The sequence below is a fragment of the Eucalyptus grandis genome, chromosome 11 (genome assembly GCF_016545825.1).
Source record: "Eucalyptus grandis isolate ANBG69807.140 chromosome 11, ASM1654582v1, whole genome shotgun sequence".
In the NCBI taxonomy this organism is placed as follows: Eukaryota; Viridiplantae; Streptophyta; class Magnoliopsida; order Myrtales; family Myrtaceae; genus Eucalyptus; species Eucalyptus grandis.
In genome coordinates this window covers 35,318,406-35,338,105 of record NC_052622.1, presented here as the reverse complement: position 1 = coordinate 35,338,105, position 19,700 = coordinate 35,318,406, and the positions used below count along the sequence as shown (strand labels likewise).

Genomic DNA, 19,700 nt, shown 5'->3' with positions numbered 1-19,700 from the left:
AACATATAAAAAATGAACAAAATTCTCTGACATATAAGATAGCAATAGCTGGTGTATTCACATTATTTCTTAGATTTCTAAGAGTTCCAGTAGTTGATACTCCAAACGAGGCTTATTATTAGTTTTTAACCACAACAATTATTGCTTGAGTTGAGGATAATTACTTTTCATTATTTTCTAACATTTATAGTTTCAAAAGGTCTAGCGACTTCAGCTAAGTAATAGAGGTTATTTGCACTCATTCATATCTCTCCCAAAAGCATTTGTTTTCCAAGCCATCCACAGGGCACCTGACCTTCAAGAGTTTCCATCCAAAGATGCATTCTACATTAAATTACTCTACCATTGAGGCACACAAAGATCAAGATACTCGTGGATCTATGTATTCAAATAGAGGCAGGCATACCACTGGCGGGAAAATTGATTCTTCATAAGTTCTAGATCATTTTCAATGTCAATACCTCAAGCTCCAAATGAAAATTTCCACCTTAAAGACAATCAGAAGAATGCAATGACACCCCAAACAAAAATCGCATAGATGACGAATAAAGCCAAAAATATTTCCCACCCAAGATGATTTGGGATATCAAAGCAAGTGTTCGTCCTTGATCATACTAGCTAATTGACTAGCACCAAATATTGTATAAATCCTTTCAAACATTACCTATGAATTCCACTTAAATAATATCCAGGAATATAACTGAAGCACGATTTTGCCACGCTGAAATAAGTTCCTCCAACTATTGCCAAGTATATTATCTGCAAACATACAAATCACAATCACAAAGTCTGTTACTATTAGAGGAACACTCCGAAAAATACAAAAGCCACTAGTCGCATATTGCTGCTGCTAGAGACAAGATTTCCATAGAAATGCAGAACACTCTAAAATGAACAATACAATTAATAGCACATAATTCTCAACGTGACACTACCTACTAAAAGAATCCAATCTCAGACAGAAAAGACTTAACATTCTGTATACAATCCATCCAACTTCACTGACATATACCAAAAGGGTTATCCCAGTTCCTTCGCTTAAATGCAAATCATCATCAGCAAGGAGTTCGATTCACTACAAAAATACAGAAACCGTACCTCATTTTGGGTAAACATCAAAGGTGAAAGCATGTGAAATTGCATAAAACTCAACATTGCGAGCGGAAGCTTAGACTTCAATCACCAGAAAACATTCCATTTCCCACTTCCAAATTCAAAGACACGCATGACCATAGGCGATAGAAGCTCCAAAATCAAGCATTTTAGAAACAAGCGGTTTCTCGCCTACGATTCCAACAAGAATCAAGAATTGCACATCATGGGTGGAGAGAAAAGAAAGAACTTTCACAACAAGTGAGAGCCTGCAAAATAAGGTTGGGGCGATCGCAGCAGAACCGCTTCACCTCTAGAATCGCATTCGTGCCTCTCACTCCAAATAGCACCCCAACACACCTCAGATTTGCTCGCTCGTCGCGACAAATTTCAGCCTTTATCATGTCGCGAATCACAGATAGACGAAGAAGAGAGCTGTCGCGTGATGGAGGAGAAAGCCATAATAGAGAAAAACGTTCAGAGAGAGAGAGTTTAGGATTTTCTTTTGTAAATTGGTAAAATTAAATTTTTCATAATATTTTGAGGATAAAATTCATTAATTAGGACGAGCAACATTTCGAAAATGATGAATGCCCAAAATAGGTCCCTAGGTCCCGGACCTATTTTAGGCTTTCAATATTTCAAATGCTTGATGAGACTTTTCAAATGCATCCAAATACCTAAAACTCCTTTGAACCAAACGGGACAAGTCGTCTTAACGTAGAATGCAAACGAAAAGTCGAATCCAGGGCCGGATAATTCGACCGGGCCAAGCCCCGATGCTCCCAACGCGAAAAGCCTCGACACAGCAGCTGATTAGCACTCAGTAGCGAGTCGAGCGACGAGCGGAGTGACCGCGGCACGAAGGATTCGACCCAAACCGCTGCTGCTGCTGCTGCTGCTTCGTCCTTCATGAGCTGACGCTGATCAGTGGTCACCTCCTTCCCTTCTTTCCTTGGCTGTCTTCCGATTCGGTCCTTGGCGAGGTTCCGACAGCAATGGCGACCGTACCGACCAAACCCTGGAGGGTGGAGTACGCGAAGTCGGGGCGATCGTCGTGCAAGTCGTGCAAGAACACCATCGACAAGGAGAAGCTCCGCCTCGGCAAGATGGTCCAGTCCTCTCAGTTCGATGGCTTCATCCCCGTAATCTCTCCCCCCCTCTCTTGACACGTAATGCCGGTCTTAGTTTTTTTTTTTTTTCCTGTGGGTTTTTGTTGCGGTAATCTGAGGGGCTTCAAAGCTATCATTTTTCCTTTCACGGTAGATTCCCGATCATGTTTTCTGCTTGCCCATATCTTGGTTTTCGATGGGACGTCTGGTTTTTGTGTCGTTTTTGTGTCGTATTAGTTAAGGCGCTTGTGTTCCTGCTCGCTGTCCTAGGCGGGTCTACTTTAAGTTGTTAAGTTGTCAAGTTGTTGGGTTTTTTCGGCCTGTCGTTGCCTGTAAGGCCCTCTAATGGGTTCACCGAGGGGTAACGTTGGATGCCTGTGTAGCATTTTGATAGAAATAACTTGTTGATTTCTGTTTGAAATGGTCTTCAAATTACCCAGTTTCCCAAATGAGCGAAGCTGTCTGGTATGATCATGTTCATCATCTTGCTTTCAGCAGGACTTTTCTATTGGGATTAAGCTGAGAGGGACGCAGAAGGGAGCCATGTCAAAAAAAAAAAAAAATCCTACTTCATACGATTCACTTGTTGGTAGAGCACGCTTCACTTTACTGTGTAGCAGATGTCACGTTTATGGAGATTACATAGAGAACGAAGGCACATTGTCACTCAAGTTTGCTTAGTTGTGAATATGCAGCATTCAGCCCTGTGAGCATGTTTGCAATCTATGTTCATTTAGAAGGTTAAGGAGGCCTAAAAATGGGTGACATGCATTAAATAACTTTTACCATGATACAATTTCTTGTGTGAGCACCATCACCCTCATATTTGATAAAATAGAGATTGTTTCAAGATCAATGTTTAATCTCCAGCCAATTTCCTTCAAAGAAAGGAATAGAATGCTCTTTGCTTTTGATACAGTGGGTAAGTTCAATTTTATACCTATAGCTTGTTGCAAATGACAGCTTTCTCTTGGTATTTTCATGGGCGGCTTGCCTTCCAAAGTCGTTTGGGACAAGTGTTTACCCTTATGATACATTTCTTGATATTATTTGGATTATCCTTGGAAAAGTAATAAAGAAAAGCTCAAGCAAGATTTTCTTGGGGTTTTGTGGAGCAATTATCTACTGATTACAATCAATATGATATGATTTTAAGGTGCCTAGCCCTGTTCAAACTTTGGGATTGATTTAATCTGAGTCTCATCTATGGAACAATGATACTTGAAGGTTGGTGATGCCTTCAAAGTAAAATATGTTGTTAAAACATCCACTTTTCTCTTTCTTAAGCAAGTCAGCAATAAGTTTTAAGTTACTAGAAGTTACTGCTCAATTTGCTCAGACTTTCCATATCATGAAAAACCAAAGAGGTCATTATATGATGAGTTTTTGAGGATCACAATGAAATTAATTACCAAAAGCCATGTGCTAGATGTGTATATGAATTATGTGACAAATTAATAATGTGTCACACAGTGTGAGCCTGGTGTGATAAGTAAATACTACCTACATGGTCTACTTGAGAACAAGCCTACTAAGCTATATTTCTTCATATTTAATTGTGAATAGTTCCAGTGTGATTATAAATTTTCATCTTCTCTGACTATGTTCTGACCTACAAGCTTCATTTTGAATCTGATTTGAAGGCTTCTTATGTTATTTTACAATCTGGAGATATCTAAGCTGTGGAGATTTGACTTGTGCTTGTTTTCAAGCAGATGTGGAATCATGCTGATTGCATTATGAGGAAAGCAAATCAAATAAAAGCGTACGATCTCTAGCAGTTATGCCTCTGTAAGTTTTCGTTAATTAATTAAGAGCCGTTTACTAAGTAATCTTGGGCTTTTTATTTTTCCACTAGGATTGATGATGTTGAAGGCGTGGAGTTGCTTCGCTGGGAAGATCAACAAAAGATCAGAAAATATGTGGAGAGTCGTGGTCCTGCAACCAAAAATGATGGACCTTCAACCAAAAATTCCTCCTCTGACTCAGAGTGCAGCATTGAAGCATCACCAACATCTCGTGCATCCTGCAGGCAATGTGGTCAAAAGATTATGAAAGGGGAAGTATGATATCATTCTTTTTGTTTAGCTCTATCTACCAGTGAAGCATTTATTCATCATGGTTGCATCATAGCATAAACCATATAAATAAAACAGCAAGCAAGCATTTTTGTTGCATAGAGGAAACCGTAAGTCAACTAGCTTTTGTGTACAATATAGTACTTTTGTGGTTGCTCTTTTTGTTTACTGCAAGGAAAAGATTTTACTAGGTTGCAGATGACCTTTTGCTAGGATTTTATCATACCAAATGTCTTGTGGAGGTATAGTGTTTTAGGGGTTTATTTGCAGGGACTATTTTATTATTGGCTTTTGGTGACTTGGATTAATAACCTGGGATCTTTTGGTTGTTTGGTATATGACTCCTTCTAATGTGAAGTTCAAATAAAAGTACCTAACCATACTTAAAGTGTGAAGTTATCCATTCTCTTCACCTTTTTAAAAAGATTTTGACTAGACCTTTATACGTGGATGCTACCCAGAGCTTAAGCTTAGAAACCAGTATACATTGATCACAACTAATTGGTAAGTAAATCTACTTGTTGACAAGAAAGAGGTTTTGACTACAAATGAATGCATCCTTCTAAGGGCAAAGGAATCAAAGACATCTATCACCAGAAAAAAACATAGAACAGAAGAAAACAGAATGTTTGCATCCAGTCAGCATAGTTTCTTATTCTAATGCCACTAACATAGACTACTACAACTTTTCCTGATATTTGTGATCTTCAATGTCAGACACGGATATCTATAAAGCCTGATGGTCAAGGACCCAGGAGCTTGGCATGGCATCATGCACATTGCTTCATGAAGATATCTCCATCTGTCCAACTGGACAAGATAAGTGGATGGGACAGCCTTCCTGTTTCTGATCAGGCACCGCTAATAGACTTGGTTAAAAGCGTTCCCTCAGCAGCAAAGAGTGGTAAAAAATCTGTTGTTCTATGTTTGAGATACCATAGAGAGCACCTAGTTGATTCCTGTTACTGCCTTGTGTTGCGGTTGTCTTCTTAGGGAAAAAGCATGAGCCACAAAAGAATGAAGAAATTGTGCAAGGGCCAACCTCCAGAGCTGGAATGAAGCGTAAGAAAGATGTTACTGGTGAGCAGAAGTCAAAAGCAATCAAAGCTGAAGGAGATGTGTGCACAAGCAGGGTTGTTTCTTTAAAGAATGCTGATCACGAAGACATGAAAGTGTCTGAATTAGAAAGTACACCAGAGGCCCAGACCAAAGAGTTATGGGCATTGAAAGATGACTTGAAGAAGCATGTCACAACTTCTGAGATGCGTGAAATGCTTGAAGCAAACAATCAAGATTCAACAGGATCTGAACTTGATTTGCGTGATAAATGGTAAATATTTGTCCATATGCCTCACCTGTGTTGTAGGTTTCTACTTTAGCTTTTATGCCAAATTTGGATCTTTTTGATTAGTGCCTCCAGCAGTGATTTGTTGTGTCATTCACAACCAGTATATAAACTTTTTTCAAGAGAAGCAATGCACTCGCTAATATTTTATTGTCACACAACTCTTATTGGAACCTGTTTTGTTTAGTGCTGATGGGATGTTGTTTGGAGCACTAGCTTGCTGCCCTGTTTGTGCTGGTTCTCTTCGATACTCTGGTGGCATGTATAGATGTCAAGGGTATCAGTCAGCATGGAGCAAGTGTTCTTATTCTACTCGAGAACCAGAACGTGTCCAAGGGAAATGGAAAATCCCAGAAGGAACAGACAATCAATATCTGAAAAAGGTAAATATGCTCATGTATCACATCTGCAAAGTTATCTATTAGTTAACTCTCTTTTTCCCTATTACAGTGGTTTAAATCCCAGAAAGGGAAGAAGCCCATTCGAATTCTTCCACCACCCTCGGCTGCTAGTCCGTTAAGAGGTCAGCTTGGTTGTCAGTCTCAATCATCAAGAACTGAAAGCTTGGGAGATCTAAAAGTTGCCATTGTTGGCTCAGCGAAGGAATCTCTTGTATGATTCTTGCTCTCTAGCTTTTCGGAGAACGACTATGGATATATACACAATAGCATTTTGAAACAACTTATAACTGCATTGGACAGAAAATTTATTGCAGTAGTGTTTGTGCAGACTGAGTGGAAATCAAAAATTGAGGAAGCCAGTGGGCAAGTTCATGCCAAGATTAGGAAAGGTATTATTCTATGAACTGAAGTGTGGATACTTGCTCCGTTCTTGCTTCATTTCAGCAAGTTCAAGGCGATTGAAGTGATAAATGTACATTGCATTGACAAATGACAGACACTAATTGCCTAGTTGTTGGTGGTGTGCTGGATGATCAAGAGGCTGAGATGAGAAAGGCTAGGTAGGCTACTGTTAAGGCTGGCCTTCAACATGAGATGTTTTAAGCTAATGTGGCAGTCTGTTTTGGCAGGAGGATGAAAATACCAGTTGTTAGAGAGGATTATCTGGTTGACTCTTTTAAGAGACAGAAGAAGCTTTCATTTGATCTTTATAAAGTTGAAGCCCTTGGCAAAGCTTCAGGTGTAGTTACTGTCAAAGTAAAAGGGCGAAGTGCTGTGCATGAAGCGTCTGGAATGCAAGACTCTGGTCACATCCTGGAGGATGGAAAAAGCATCTATAATACTACTTTGAACATGTCTGACTTATCAACAGGTGTAAACAGGTTAGTTCTTGAGTCCATATTGTTCATCTAGCCCTCATTTTTGTTTCTTATTGTTGCCTTTGTGCGCGCATGCTTGGGCATGTGGCTTAGATGTCCAAGGATTTGATTTTCTGAGGAAGAACAAAAAGTTTCTGGATTTACTTCAAGAGACCTTGTAGGATAAACTACAGTTTGGTATTTCATTGGTTTTCTGTTCCTGATTTCAGTATGACTTGTTAATACAGCCTTATTGATATTGCTATGCTTCCTCGGTAGTTGGTTGATTAATCTTCCAACAACTCTTCTCTTCAATGGGAAGCTATAGAAGCTCTGAGGATGAACCCTTCGGCATGTCTTTTTCTTTTTTTAAAGTAATGGCTTGATGTTTCAACTGATTTTTTGCAATCTGATCGACAACTTTGGTTGGAATCATGGTGCTACTCTGATCAGTAGCTTCCTGTTAAGCCAAGACCTATGATATACCCCAAATGAGGACCTATTAGCTGTTTTGACCTCGATGTTTGATCTGCAGATTTTATCTTTTCTTTAGACGTTAAGATGAAACTATGTATCAAATTTAGAAGAAATTACACACGTTTTGATCTGCATATTTACTTTGAGTGCATATCTGTCTCATCTACAAAGAATTCATGGTTGGCCCTGTTAATCACTAAAAATGATGGCAAATTTCCCTTACTTTTCAAGTTCTTCTTAAAATAGATGAGGGGAAATCTGCAAAGTACCTTCTGAAGAAATTACTTGTTGAATTGACAAAGAGTTACCTGTTGGCCATAAAAATATTGGGCCTGATTGTCCCTCTTTCAAAAGCTTTGAGGGTGTAAGAAGCTACAAGATAGTTTAAACTAGGTGACATATTAGGATGGAGTTGATTATTCCAATAAGATCTCTGACATTAGGTCATTTTTTATGCATTTTGGAACACCAATTATATTATAAAAGAAATGTCGGATCAGTGGTTCACGTTCATAACTGACATCGTAAGCGAAACTGAAAGAAAGTGAGGAAAAGAGATGGCAGATTTGTCTTAATTCACCCCTGCCCTCTGTTTTCTTCTCCTGGCATATTTATGTTTGTGTTCCTATGAATTACTTCTCTTCAATTGACTACCATGGCTTGGATGGGGTTCTTAGTTGCAATTTGCTTCTCAAGATAAGTTTCCTTTCTTCTTTCAATTATGTCACCAAGTTGGGGCTTCTTGCACAGATATTCGTACATAGAAGATGATACAAACTATACTTGAAAGTGGTCAGTTCTTCATTGCAGCATTTAAAATGTAACTTTTGCATTGGAATGGGCTTTACAGGTTAGGGAGCAAAAGGAAGACTTTGTGGACTTTGGATGTATGTGCATGTGTACAAAGACATGCGTATTCAATATACATACATAAATATATTCTTGTTTGACAGTGGTATGCTTGTAGTCAACAACGTGTAAACTAGGAATGGAAAATTAATCTGCTTCAAGAAGTAAGGTAACAAATAGTGATGGCAAATACATTGATTAAAAAGGTTATAAAATCAATGATTTTGTGATGAGATTGTATATTGGGTGGATCAAATTGCGCATGATCTTATCTTCCACAATTAATTTTCACAAATCTTTCACTTATACAGTCTTCCTAAAGTCAAGGATCAAATTACTGATGATCTCATAGATTGTTTTTTTTTTTTTTTTGGTGGTAAAAATGATCTCATAGATTGTTAATATATTATTTGATTATTAAACCTTGCGTTAATGTAATTGCTTAAGCCTCTTGAACTATCGGCAGTAGTTCTAAATTTTAAAATTATCATGAAATGTGTTAATTTAACTATGTATTAATTAGTAGGGGATAATTGGTCGATTTGAAATGTTATGAGCTGATTGTAAGCTTTTTAGTTTGGAGCTACATTGCATAATTGATGAGGAAATTGTTCTTTATTTTCAACTTTTTCAATTTACGTATGCCTGTTTTCAGTTTGCTGAACTCTGATCAAAGTCTACATCACGACTGCCTGATGTCCATATAAATGCCTTTTGTTTTGGTTAAACTTTACTCTTGCTGATGGACAACTGTCTATGGTTGTGCTGCGAAGTTACTACATCCTCCAAATAATCCAAGAAGATAGAGGGTCGGACTGTTACCTTTTTCGCAAATGGGGTCGAGTGGGGAATGAAAAAATTGGAGGAAGCAAATTAGAGGAGCTTTCAAAATCAGATGCAATCCATCAATTCAAACGGTTGTTTCTTGAAAAGACGGGGAATCCATGGGAGGCTTGGGAGTCAAAAGAGAATTTTCAGAAGCAACCTGGCAGATTCTACCCTCTGGATATTGTACTTCTCATTTATATTGCCTAGTCCAATGCAAACATACTCAATTTAGTGTGAACTTTTATTTCTTTCTAACTTTCCAAATGATTGATTTGTAGGACTATGGAGTCAGCAAACAGGCCACAAAGAAAACCTCAGATGATGCAGATAGCCAGCTTGCCCCTCCATTGAAAGAACTGATGAGGATGCTTTTTAATGTGGAGACATATAGGTCATATGATAACCCATAATAGAATTTCATGTCCTATGGTGCTTTGTATTCTATCTAAGTCCAATACTGACTGCAGATCTGCTATGATGGAATTTGAAATCAATATGTCAGAAATGCCGCTTGGAAAACTGAGCAAAATTAACATAAGGAAAGGTACTTGATTTCAGTATCGATCTTTTGTGATTTGTATAGCCAGTTGAAATGCCATATTTTTTGTTCTGTAATCAGATTATATTCAGGAATGATGGTTTGGTGATGTTATACTTCTTTTATCACAGGTTTTGAAGCATTAACAGACATACAGAATCTATTGAATGGTGGAACTCATGATCCATCTGTCAAAGAAAGTTTGCTCATTGATGCTAGCAACCGATTTTTCACAGTCATCCCCTCTATTCATCCACATGTTATCAAGGATGAAGACGATTTTCAGTCCAAGGTAGCGAATGCACTGCGAAATGCATTGCATGTTTCATCACCTAATTTTATGTGTTTCTTGTGAAGCCAATGAGATTGTGGCTGATTGATTACTACCTAGTCAAAATAGTACTCATCTGTGTCATCTCATATGTTTACATGTGAGGTAAGGATGAAAGAAGTCTTCTCTTATATGACTCAAGAAACGTACACCATTTTCGGGTAGAAAATGTCCACTCGTGACTTGCTGGCTCCTTGCATGAGCCCACGTAAATTTTTCTTGTTGCGGCCAGAATCAATGTACCATTTTGGTTTTTGTTTTGGTTTTGCAACATGAACTCAAACTGCAAAAGATTGAGATATTTGACCAGTATCTGGCAGTAGATGCAATACTGGCTATGACGGTGATTACTTGGGAACATTTGGAATGAGAATGAGATTGAAATTCTTGTCACCGTGAGTGCCATCAGACTACAGGAAGCAAAAATTGCAGAGCATGTCATAATTTTCATACTAATAGTCCCTGGTTTTATCCTATTGCTTTTAGCGTTTTCTAAAATTTTAAAGTCAGGAACCTTTACTATATGAATATTTTAAAGGTCAGACTACAACCAAATAAAATGAGGATTTTATCTGGTGAAGTTGCTTTAAGTTTCATCCTGTACTTTACCATGGTATTCTTTCATCCTGGGTTTGATGCTTTGATATTTTCAAATTTGTGGATACAAACGTATGAATGTATCTTTTCCCTGCATGGTTTATAACCAATTTGATCCCTTGGTGAATTTAGCTGCTTTCCACAGTGGCTCATTGAAATTAGCATGTCAAATGTGTTCTTGCCTTCATGGCAGGTGAAAATGTTAGAAGCTCTTCAGGACATTGAAATTGCCTCTAGACTGGTTGGCTTTGATGTTGATAATGATGATTCGCTTGATGAGAAGTATAAAAAGCTCCGATGTAATGTTGACCCCCTTCCTCATGATAGTGAAGAGTATCAGTTGATCGAGAAGTATCTACATAAGACCCATGCACCTACTCACACGGTTGGTGTACTCTCTGATTGTTCATCGTAGACTTTAGCTTCGCTGGGTTCTCTTTACTCACTCTCTCTCTCTCTCTCTCTCACACACACACACACACACCCCCCAATTCTAGTAGAATATTTATTATGTTTCTTTTGTCTTTCAGGATTGGACACTAGAATTGGAGGATGTCTTCTCACTTGAACGTGAGGGGGAATTTGATAAATTTGCTCCCTTCCGACAAAACCTAAGGAATAGAATGCTTTTATGGCATGGTTAGTGACACCTTTAATTCATTGAAGGATTGACATGATCTTTCGTTTGAGTGGTTATTGCAGAGAAAATGATACGTAGCGACTAAAAGTCTCTGCTCCACAGGTTCTCGCTTGACAAACTTTGTAGGTATACTCAGTCAAGGACTGAGAATTGCTCCTCCTGAAGCTCCAGCAACCGGTTACATGGTTCTCCCCCTCCTTCTCCTCCTCCTCTCTCTCTCTCTCTATATGATGCGTGTGGTTTTTATTGTATATGTTGAAACTTTATCTGCAAATTTAATTCACTTGTTATGCAGTTTGGAAAAGGATTATATTTTGCTGACATGGTCAGTAAAAGTGCCCAGTATTGCTTCACTGACAAGAAAAATCCTGTTGGACTAATGCTCTTGAGTGAAGTTGCTTTGGGAGAGGTCCATGAGCTTAAGAAGGCAAAGGTATGTGTGCATATTAGGTATTTTAGGTCTGAAAGGACAACTGATTTCCTTTATTTCTATATGCTGTTGACAAACGGCTTTATAGGAGAAGTTTCTGATAATTTAGAATCCTGCTTCATTTTTGTAGCTCAATATTCATTAAATTTGCATGTTAAACTTTTTATTTGCCAGAGGGGCTTATTACCCTTTCTTTCATTTGTCATTCAGTATATAGATAAGCCCCCAGGAGGCAAACACTCTACTAAAGGTCTAGGCAAGACAGTACCCCTGGAGTCAGAGTACTTGAAATGGAAGGATGATGTTATTGTTCCCTGTGGCAAACCAGTATCTTCTAATGTGAAAGCCTCTGAGCTTCTGTACAATGAGTACATTGTTTATAATACAGCTCAAGTAAGTGTATCTTTTAAAATTCAATTTTAATTATCATAATTCAGCTCACTGGTGCTTGCATTTTCTTAGCTCGATGCTTTCTTATGTCTGGATAGACTTTTACTTTTTATTTAATCTAAATCTTATGGCATATATACTTTGACTTTTTCATAGTCCAAAATACCTGAAACTTATACAAATTTGACCAGTGATTCATAAATAATTCTCATAATTATTTGAAATTCGGACAATATTTTAAATTTTGGTGGGAGGGCAAAAAGTTGCTTTTTGCCTTTTGAAAAGCACAAATCAGTGAGCCCTTTAAATCTTTTTTCTACTGTATGACAATCTAGAGCTTTGCATAAAGAGGATTCAATTATTTAAGTCACAAAGGGAGAAAAAACAGAATAGCCATATGAAGGTGTTTAAGAGGAAGGAAGTGAAGGGTTATCTTGTCCCTATCTGGTGAAAAAACCATATATTCTTGCCGCAAATGGAGTGATGTAGGCTTTCTCACTGCCAACAGGCATTCAATATCACTTGCATGCACACTATCACTTGACTGGCAACCTCAAGCATCCTGTCATAATTTATGTTGGGCAGTTGGAGTCTTGAAGTAGTTCTTTGTTGTCTTTGAACATTGAAGTGTGATATTGGTATTCTTTCATTGTTACTAATGCAAGCTGTATCCTGCTTTGTTACTACTACCCTCCGACTGTGTTTCTTTAGAACTTGACACGGATTATAACTATCCATTACCCTGTCTACTGATCTAGTGGTTGGATGTGACGTCTTTAACAGGTTAAGATGCAATTTCTGTTGAAGGTGAGGTTTCACCACAGGAGGTGAAGGAGCAGCTAAAAGTGTTGGTTGGTTGCTTTTTGCATTTTTGTATAGGCTGAATGTAAATAGCACCCAGTGGCCAATCTGGTGGGAGTCTCAGTTTCTGGGTTGTTTGACACTTATACCCGTTAACCACTATTTTTCATCATGGGCAAGATCTCATTTTGGGGTTCAGTGGAGATCTTAGAACTTCCTCTCCTAGCTACGAGTAGTCAAGTTTCGGTCTTGGCTCTGTAATTGACATTTGCAAGCGCCTTAGAATTATTGTGTCCTGTATGGTTTGAGTGAATTGTCTCAAGGGGTTGCAGATTATGTGTAAGACTACTATGTCTTTGGTTCAGGGACCGAGACATATCGTCTTGCCCAGAAACGTGACTATTCTTGAGAGTTTGCAATGCTGCCTCTTTTCAGTGGTGATGAATTGTTAATTTTAAATATTTCATAATTTCTTGCATGTTTCATGGGAGTATGGTGCAGAGTGAGAACAGTAGAGAACTGATATATCCTCTGTAACTACTGTGAATTACGTGTGTGGCGACTTGGTACGTCACTTACATGTGTGCGGATGATTCCTTCATGGTCCATCAGACATCGGTGTTGGCGAAGGCAGACTCATATAGTGTGATTGATCAAGTACCGGGTAAGCGAGCATCATGAAGGCCATTGTCCTCTTGATTCCAGATACTGTCTGATGGTCCTGACCGTTTGTCAAGAGCTGAATTCTCGTTAATGAATGCTTTGCAGCTCAATGCGGATCCAAAGAAGATTGCTAGAATATCTCACGTTGAAAATTGGACAGGCAAGCTGTGTCGGCGCATATGGAATGGAGAATCTACCTGTAATTTCGGTAAGAGGGTCTCGTCGGTTGAAGTAGATGATCTTGAAGCGGGAAATGGTGACTTCAACAATTTCTTTGTCCCCCACGCCCCTTGAATTCGATTCAACCGGACAGCTCGCCGAGAGTGCGGGATGGGGCGAGGGCGGATCACCTCATCACGACCGACAGACGCGATAGGTGGGGGGCCGGAGGAGAGAAAACAGATCGCGGTGATTCCGACCGCTTACGTGTTTAGGTGGGGGGGCCTGGGTGGTTGGCGGGATGGTGGTAAGTGCAAACAGCCATTTTCCTGGGTCACGGTTACGATATCAATCTGGTGATGTTGCTGTTGCAACATCATGCGTGGCTTCGCTTTTCGCGTTGTGTACGTGCGGTGATTGACTTTGCAGGTTCGAGTTCGTGATCACCCACGTTGTTTCATTGTCCCGAGCACCGGAACACGCCCCGATTTTCCTCTTGTCCCGACCTTTCCATCGCCTCTCGGAGTCGGTCGGAACGTCGCTATCGGACGATGGCCACCATGTTCGTCCGCGCGGTCGGTGGTCCGTTTGATTAGCAACTCCCTTCTGCCCTAATTATGACGGCAGCCACGTTGTCCGGGACACAAGAAAGTTCGGATTAGTAGCCGATGCATTCTTCCTAACCCCATTTTGTCAAAAGTTCGATCAAAATCCAAGGTTAAAATCACGTGGTAGGGACGTGATTATGTCCATCTTTTTTCCCTCTCTTTTCAAACGTGACCACGAGAGTCGGATTGGACTTTAACCAAGTACAAAATGATGGGGACTTACTTGGAATATTCGGAATTTTTTTTCTTTCACATTTCCAACTGGAAAACCAAACAAAAAAAATTAAATTTTGGAAAAAATTATCACACCAATCCTTAACTTATCGTACAAATATCAATTCAAATTTATAATCTTTTGATTCCGTCAATATAGCCCTAAACCCTTTTCACAAAATCCTCAAATTTCCCATCTTACCCACATATAGTTTATTGAATCTAAATGGGAAAATTTTCTTATTTGGAAAAATTTAGGAAATAAACGCCTCCCTTTTTGGTTCCCTTCCCCCATCTGTTTTTCCCCTTCAATGTTTAATGCAATAAATTGGAGCATTCTAAACGAGGCACAGGCGGACTAGTCATTGCTAATTAATTGCTGCTCCCCTTATTGATTTAAACAAAAGGAAGCTTCAATCCCATCTCTTCCCGAACCGATTTTCGAGCCGATCTCCTAATTTTTCTTCGCCCTAGGCTTCGAAAAGTCAAGGCCTACTTATTGTTTTGACAATTTAGCTCCCCTCGTGCTTAGAACGTTGGATTTTTCCACGTTCGAAACAAAGTAAATTCACATCTCTTTACCCCCAGGAGAACTGTTCGATTACACTTGTCCTGCACAAAAGTTATCAAACAACTCATGCATTTGGTCTCATTTGCTAATTACATAAATATGACGTGTCACCATACTCTATAATTACCATCATAGTTTTCGTAACAATTTCGATCATTTGTTCGAATGAAGATAGTTGATGATATTTAATTTTTTTTTTAATTTAAGGTTGATCCAGAACGTATCACGACATGGCAATCCACCAATATATGAATTGCTATCAAACATTGACAAGAGAATTTCTTGAGAACTAGCAAATCTTCATCTTTAAGCTGGCCAAACTAGTGGAGGTGGTGGTGGTGGTCGTGACCGACGGGTGCCGCTTCGATTTCCATCCCCTCCTGGTTTGGTCAGCGTCAGAAAAAGGCGACAAAAAAGCAGCAGTTCCCAGGTGCGGCGTTCGGCGGAGAAAAGGACCGAAAATAATAGTAAACAAAAACAACAACAATAAATTAATTAATTAATTAGGCCGGAACCCATTTATTTTAATTCCCCCCACAAGTCCCGAAATTACAACTTTGGCCCCAAAACTTTTTCCATTAAGGACCAAACCGTGCGACAATAAAATAAATAAGCTTCCTTCTGCGAATAATGCAAAAAGTGTGGGCCCCCCCCCCTCCTAGCCCTAAATTAAACTCAAATTGCAACAAAGCCCATAAGTCGATGTGCCCTCCGAACCCAACAAGCAGACCTTCCCTGTCCCCTCCGTCTCTATTGCAAGCAAAAGCGTTCCATCTAGATGCACTCATAATTTTACCATAAACGACAACGCATTACCAACATTTTTAGAGAAGGCAATGTGATGTACAGAATCAATCACAATCAATAACCGCGCCGCAGATTTGTATTTAGGAAACTACATCATGTGCGGATTCCGCCGTTGTTTTTAAAGTATAGTACCATGCGTATTAGATATCCCGAGCGTCATTGTCAAACCTAATGCTCAATGATCTTCCCGATGATGCGAAAATCAACCTTCGGTGGGCCAGCTCCGAGCTGGTAAAATCTCGCATTAATCTCTTGGACCACATTTGATATCTCTTCTTCACCGCATTGATAGTAGAATTTTAACATCAATCATTGATTTGGACAATTGGTTGACATTCTAAGCTATAAGAACCAATAGTGAGGAAAGTGGGGAAGGGCCAAAAAAACAGGGAGAGAGAAGAAAATGTATGAATTGCACATAGTCTATAAACAATGGCTTAGGTATCTCGTAAGTAATTTTATTTCTTTTTCTTGGAATGGAACGAGTCAAGACAATAATTGCACATAAAGAAATGAGAATGTACTTGGTCCTTCCCGTTATATTTAAAGGACACCCTCGAACTGCCCCACACGCTCCCTACCTCTCCTTCCCTTCCATCCATCATCAGAGCACAAGTACGTGCAAATCTGCGAGCTCTGCGATCTTGCCTTTATTCCTTTCGCTCATCCCCACTGCGCTCGTGCGCATCACCTTCTCTGTCTCCCTCCCCCGTCGCCGTCGCCGCCGTCACCGTCCGGAAATGGGGTCGAGCGGGGCGGGGTCGCCGTGCGGGGCGTGCAAGTTCCTGAGGCGGAAGTGCGCGGCGGACTGCGTGTTCGCGCCCTACTTCAGGACGGAGCAAGGGCCGGCGCGGTTCGCGGCGATCCACAAGGTGTTCGGGGCGAGCAACGTGGCGAAGCTGCTGCTCCACGTCCCCGTCGCGGAGCGCTGCGAGGCGGTGTTCACCATCGCCTACGAGGCCCAGGCCCGCCTCCGCGACCCCGTCTACGGCTGCGTCTCCCACATCTTCGCCCTTCAGCAGCAGGTCTCTATCCCGCCCTTGCTCGCCGTGACCGCGATCGTTCATTGAATTCGCGATTCGATATGCTGTGTTCTGAGCATCATCTTTCTTTTTTAATCTGAACTACTGTTGAGCCTTTTTCTTTCCTTTTCCAGTTAAAGGGTCGATAAAAAAAAAAAAATACGAAGTTTGACCAAGAAACTTAGGAGAAAGATCTAAGAATTTTTGTCCTGGCATGTGAATTTCTCACTTTTCTGGGATTTCCGCTTCTTAACTTTTTCCTTGTCGTTCGAAATTCATTGCTGAAAATGCCTGCTACTCTTTCCCAGACGAAGCTGTTCTCATAGGGAAATTTAAGGAGAGACTCATGAGTTCTTGTCCATCTTAACCCTTCCACCTATATTTGTAGAGTGTAATGCAAGAAAGATCGACCGGTACTGCATGAGTGTTTAATTTCTAGATTGATCGCGACTCTCCTTTGCATTGGTACAGCACACGACATCAATCTCCAACTCTAATTTTGGAATCTCTCTCTCTCTCTCTCTCTCTCTCTCTGTGATTTCTTCACAGGTCGTATATCTACAAGCACAGCTGATGCAAGTGAAGGCCCAACTGGCTCAGAATCTGATGACGAACTCCATAAACAACAGCGTCGCAATGCCAAACCCTCATCAACAATTGGGAGGTGATGGTAGTAATAATAACATGAGTGGAGTCCAAGCTTTCGCGGCCAATCACATGATGATGATGAGCAACAATTCAGCCTCTCCCACGAGCTCGCTCGAGTCCATCGATCACAGCAACAACAGCAACAACAGCAACAGCGCAATGATGATGGTTCATCGCGAGATGGAGAGTAATAGAGATGACTGTTACAATTATCAAGAGCTTTCTTTCATGCTGCCACCTTCATCGTGCACCACCAAGAAGAGACCCCCCAACTGCGACTTGAGCGAGCTTCAAGCTCTTGCCCATACAATGATGAGGAACGGATCGTGATGGCAATGGTCTTCAATCTTGGTCTGGTCCTTCATGCCTTGATCATGATGGTCATGGTGATGATGTTTGGCCGAAAATGGTGTAAATATTAGAGAGACCCATCTAGGGGGAAATTGAAAAGATGAACACAAAAGGAGTCTAGCCTAATTTGATACAGGCCGGCGGGTGTAGGGGAAGTTTCTTGTCCATCAGAGTTTCTATCCAGTCAATCTCTCTCTTTCTCTCTCTCTCGCGTATGCGTTTGTGGACCTCAAAATGGGTTGATTTATATTCATTTAAATTCACCTAGAGAGAAAGGAGGCTTTGTGCAGATCCATCATTTATGTAACTGCATAAATGCAGTAAAGGTTCATCAACTATCTTATTTGTTTTTAGAATCAAGGAAGCACAGACATTCAGTTACCTAAAAATCTATAGAAGGCCCTATAATTTTCATGAATCGGTTAAGTGCAGGCTTTCGACTTGCATAAACAATCCCGATCTAGAGCAGTTTGCATTTGTCCCTATTTAGGCAACTTCATGCACTATAAAAACTTCAAATTAACTAGAGGTTGGAGAGATGGCCAACCTGGTTTCTGCTGTCTATCTCTTAAAAAAAATTAGGTATTCTCTACTTTCATGTTGGGTCATATTATTTTACCCTATATCAAGGTTACACACAAAGTTGTTCAACAGAACAATGGGGATCGAGCTGTTCAGTTTAAGTTATAATTTTGCTATGTAAATATTCACGTCATTTCTGACTCAAGTAAAATGACTTGTTGTAAAGAAAAACACTCAGGACGCAGTCGACCGCACACATTTGAGGGCGAATACAACAGAAATTAGTATACTTGGCGTTTGGTAACGTCATTTGGGAGGAATATATTCATATAAATTCTTATAAAAAAAACTTGATAAGTTGTCCAAACCTAAGGATGGGATAGACCAAAATTTGATAAGAATTTTTTTAAATTTTACATTAAAAAAAAAACTAATTCGTTCTTTTGTGTCACCAATAACATCGCTGGAAATCACTATAAGATCGCCACCTCTCTCTATCTCTATGTGATTTGAGGTATGACTTATTTTGATCTAATTTGAGATTTTATACTTGTATCAAATGTAGCTTTACTCCGAGACTTCACTAAAAAGACTGGCCGCAGCCATACATAAGCTCGAACCCTAATTAACTTCACGAATAATGAAAAACGCCAATATTTGAACTGGGGATTAGAGCACACTTGTACAAATGAATCGAGTACACAACATGTTTGGCTCTTCTGGCATCAAGAGTCATTCTCAATTATAATAGATGCTGACCCTTTGTCATTATATAAAATATGCAGATTGAAGTCGCGCACGTACGCTCCCCTATATTACAATTGAACTGGGGATTAGAGCACACCAGTAGTAGGTCGTATGATTGTAGATAATTATTATGGCTACCCCAAATCCTTCAGGTGAAGTACTAGAGGGGGCCATCCTTTGCCCTAGGCCTCATGTCCTAATGAGCAGGTTCACCTAACGTTAGTCCCAATTTTTCAATTTAAATCCACTACTCTATGCCTCTCTGTACTCATATTAAAAGACCAAATGTCCCCTTGATTGAATGCATGTGGATACATCATTAGTATGTGTTTGGGCTCTGCAAAGACTTTGTCCAACCAATAAGCACCCCAAAACCCTAAACAAATGTCAAACATGTGGGAAGACAACCTTATACTTGCGGTCGAGAACTTAATTATCTCACGGTTTAAGTGAAAAATACACGTAACTGTCCAAGCCCGAGTACTATAATGATTTGCTACTACAAGACAGATCGACCAGTCTTAATCCCAGTCGATAATTCATAAGAATTTTATCGTCATCTTCGAATTGCATCGAGCCCCCGGCACACTGGCATATATTATAGGAATAATCTGACCATCAAT

General features: G+C 39.9%; 2 protein-coding genes across 2 annotated transcripts; both read left to right on the top strand.

Annotated features, from left to right (window-relative positions):
- The first annotated feature begins 1,825 nt into the window (after positions 1 to 1,825).
- Positions 1,826 to 13,244, top strand: LOC104426598 (poly [ADP-ribose] polymerase 1). The gene is made up of 20 exons (XM_010039704.3): positions 1,826 to 2,237; positions 3,920 to 3,969; positions 4,063 to 4,267; positions 5,000 to 5,186; positions 5,276 to 5,612; positions 5,815 to 6,010; positions 6,078 to 6,239; positions 6,357 to 6,417; positions 6,525 to 6,588; positions 6,658 to 6,909; positions 8,985 to 9,222; positions 9,318 to 9,430; positions 9,507 to 9,583; positions 9,709 to 9,869; positions 10,699 to 10,890; positions 11,036 to 11,144; positions 11,248 to 11,330; positions 11,441 to 11,578; positions 11,786 to 11,968; positions 12,749 to 13,244. Exons 1-20 carry the CDS (start codon positions 2,091 to 2,093, stop codon positions 12,794 to 12,796), a joined length of 3,003 nt encoding a protein of 1,000 aa, XP_010038006.2. The 5' UTR covers positions 1,826 to 2,090; the 3' UTR covers positions 12,797 to 13,244.
- A 3,122-nt stretch (positions 13,245 to 16,366) lies between these two features.
- On the top strand, positions 16,367 to 18,203 carry LOC104427927 (LOB domain-containing protein 16). Its single transcript, XM_018864983.2, has 2 exons — positions 16,367 to 16,812; positions 17,359 to 18,203. Exons 1-2 carry the CDS (start codon positions 16,528 to 16,530, stop codon positions 17,785 to 17,787), a joined length of 714 nt encoding a protein of 237 aa, XP_018720528.2. The 5' UTR covers positions 16,367 to 16,527; the 3' UTR covers positions 17,788 to 18,203.
- The last annotated feature ends 1,497 nt before the right edge of the window (positions 18,204 to 19,700 follow it).

Coding starts and splice junctions, on each gene's coding strand:
- LOC104426598 (XM_010039704.3), top strand. CDS start 2,091: ATGGCGACCGTACCGACCAAACCCTGGAGGGTGGAGTACGCGAAGTCG. Junction 9,870..10,698: donor AAGACGATTTTCAGTCCAAG/GTAGCGAATGCA, acceptor CCTTCATGGCAG/GTGAAAATGTTAGAAGCTCT. Junction 11,579..11,785: donor ATGAGCTTAAGAAGGCAAAG/GTATGTGTGCAT, acceptor TTTGTCATTCAG/TATATAGATAAGCCCCCAGG.
- LOC104427927 (XM_018864983.2), top strand. CDS start 16,528: ATGGGGTCGAGCGGGGCGGGGTCGCCGTGCGGGGCGTGCAAGTTCCTG. Junction 16,813..17,358: donor TCTTCGCCCTTCAGCAGCAG/GTCTCTATCCCG, acceptor ATTTCTTCACAG/GTCGTATATCTACAAGCACA.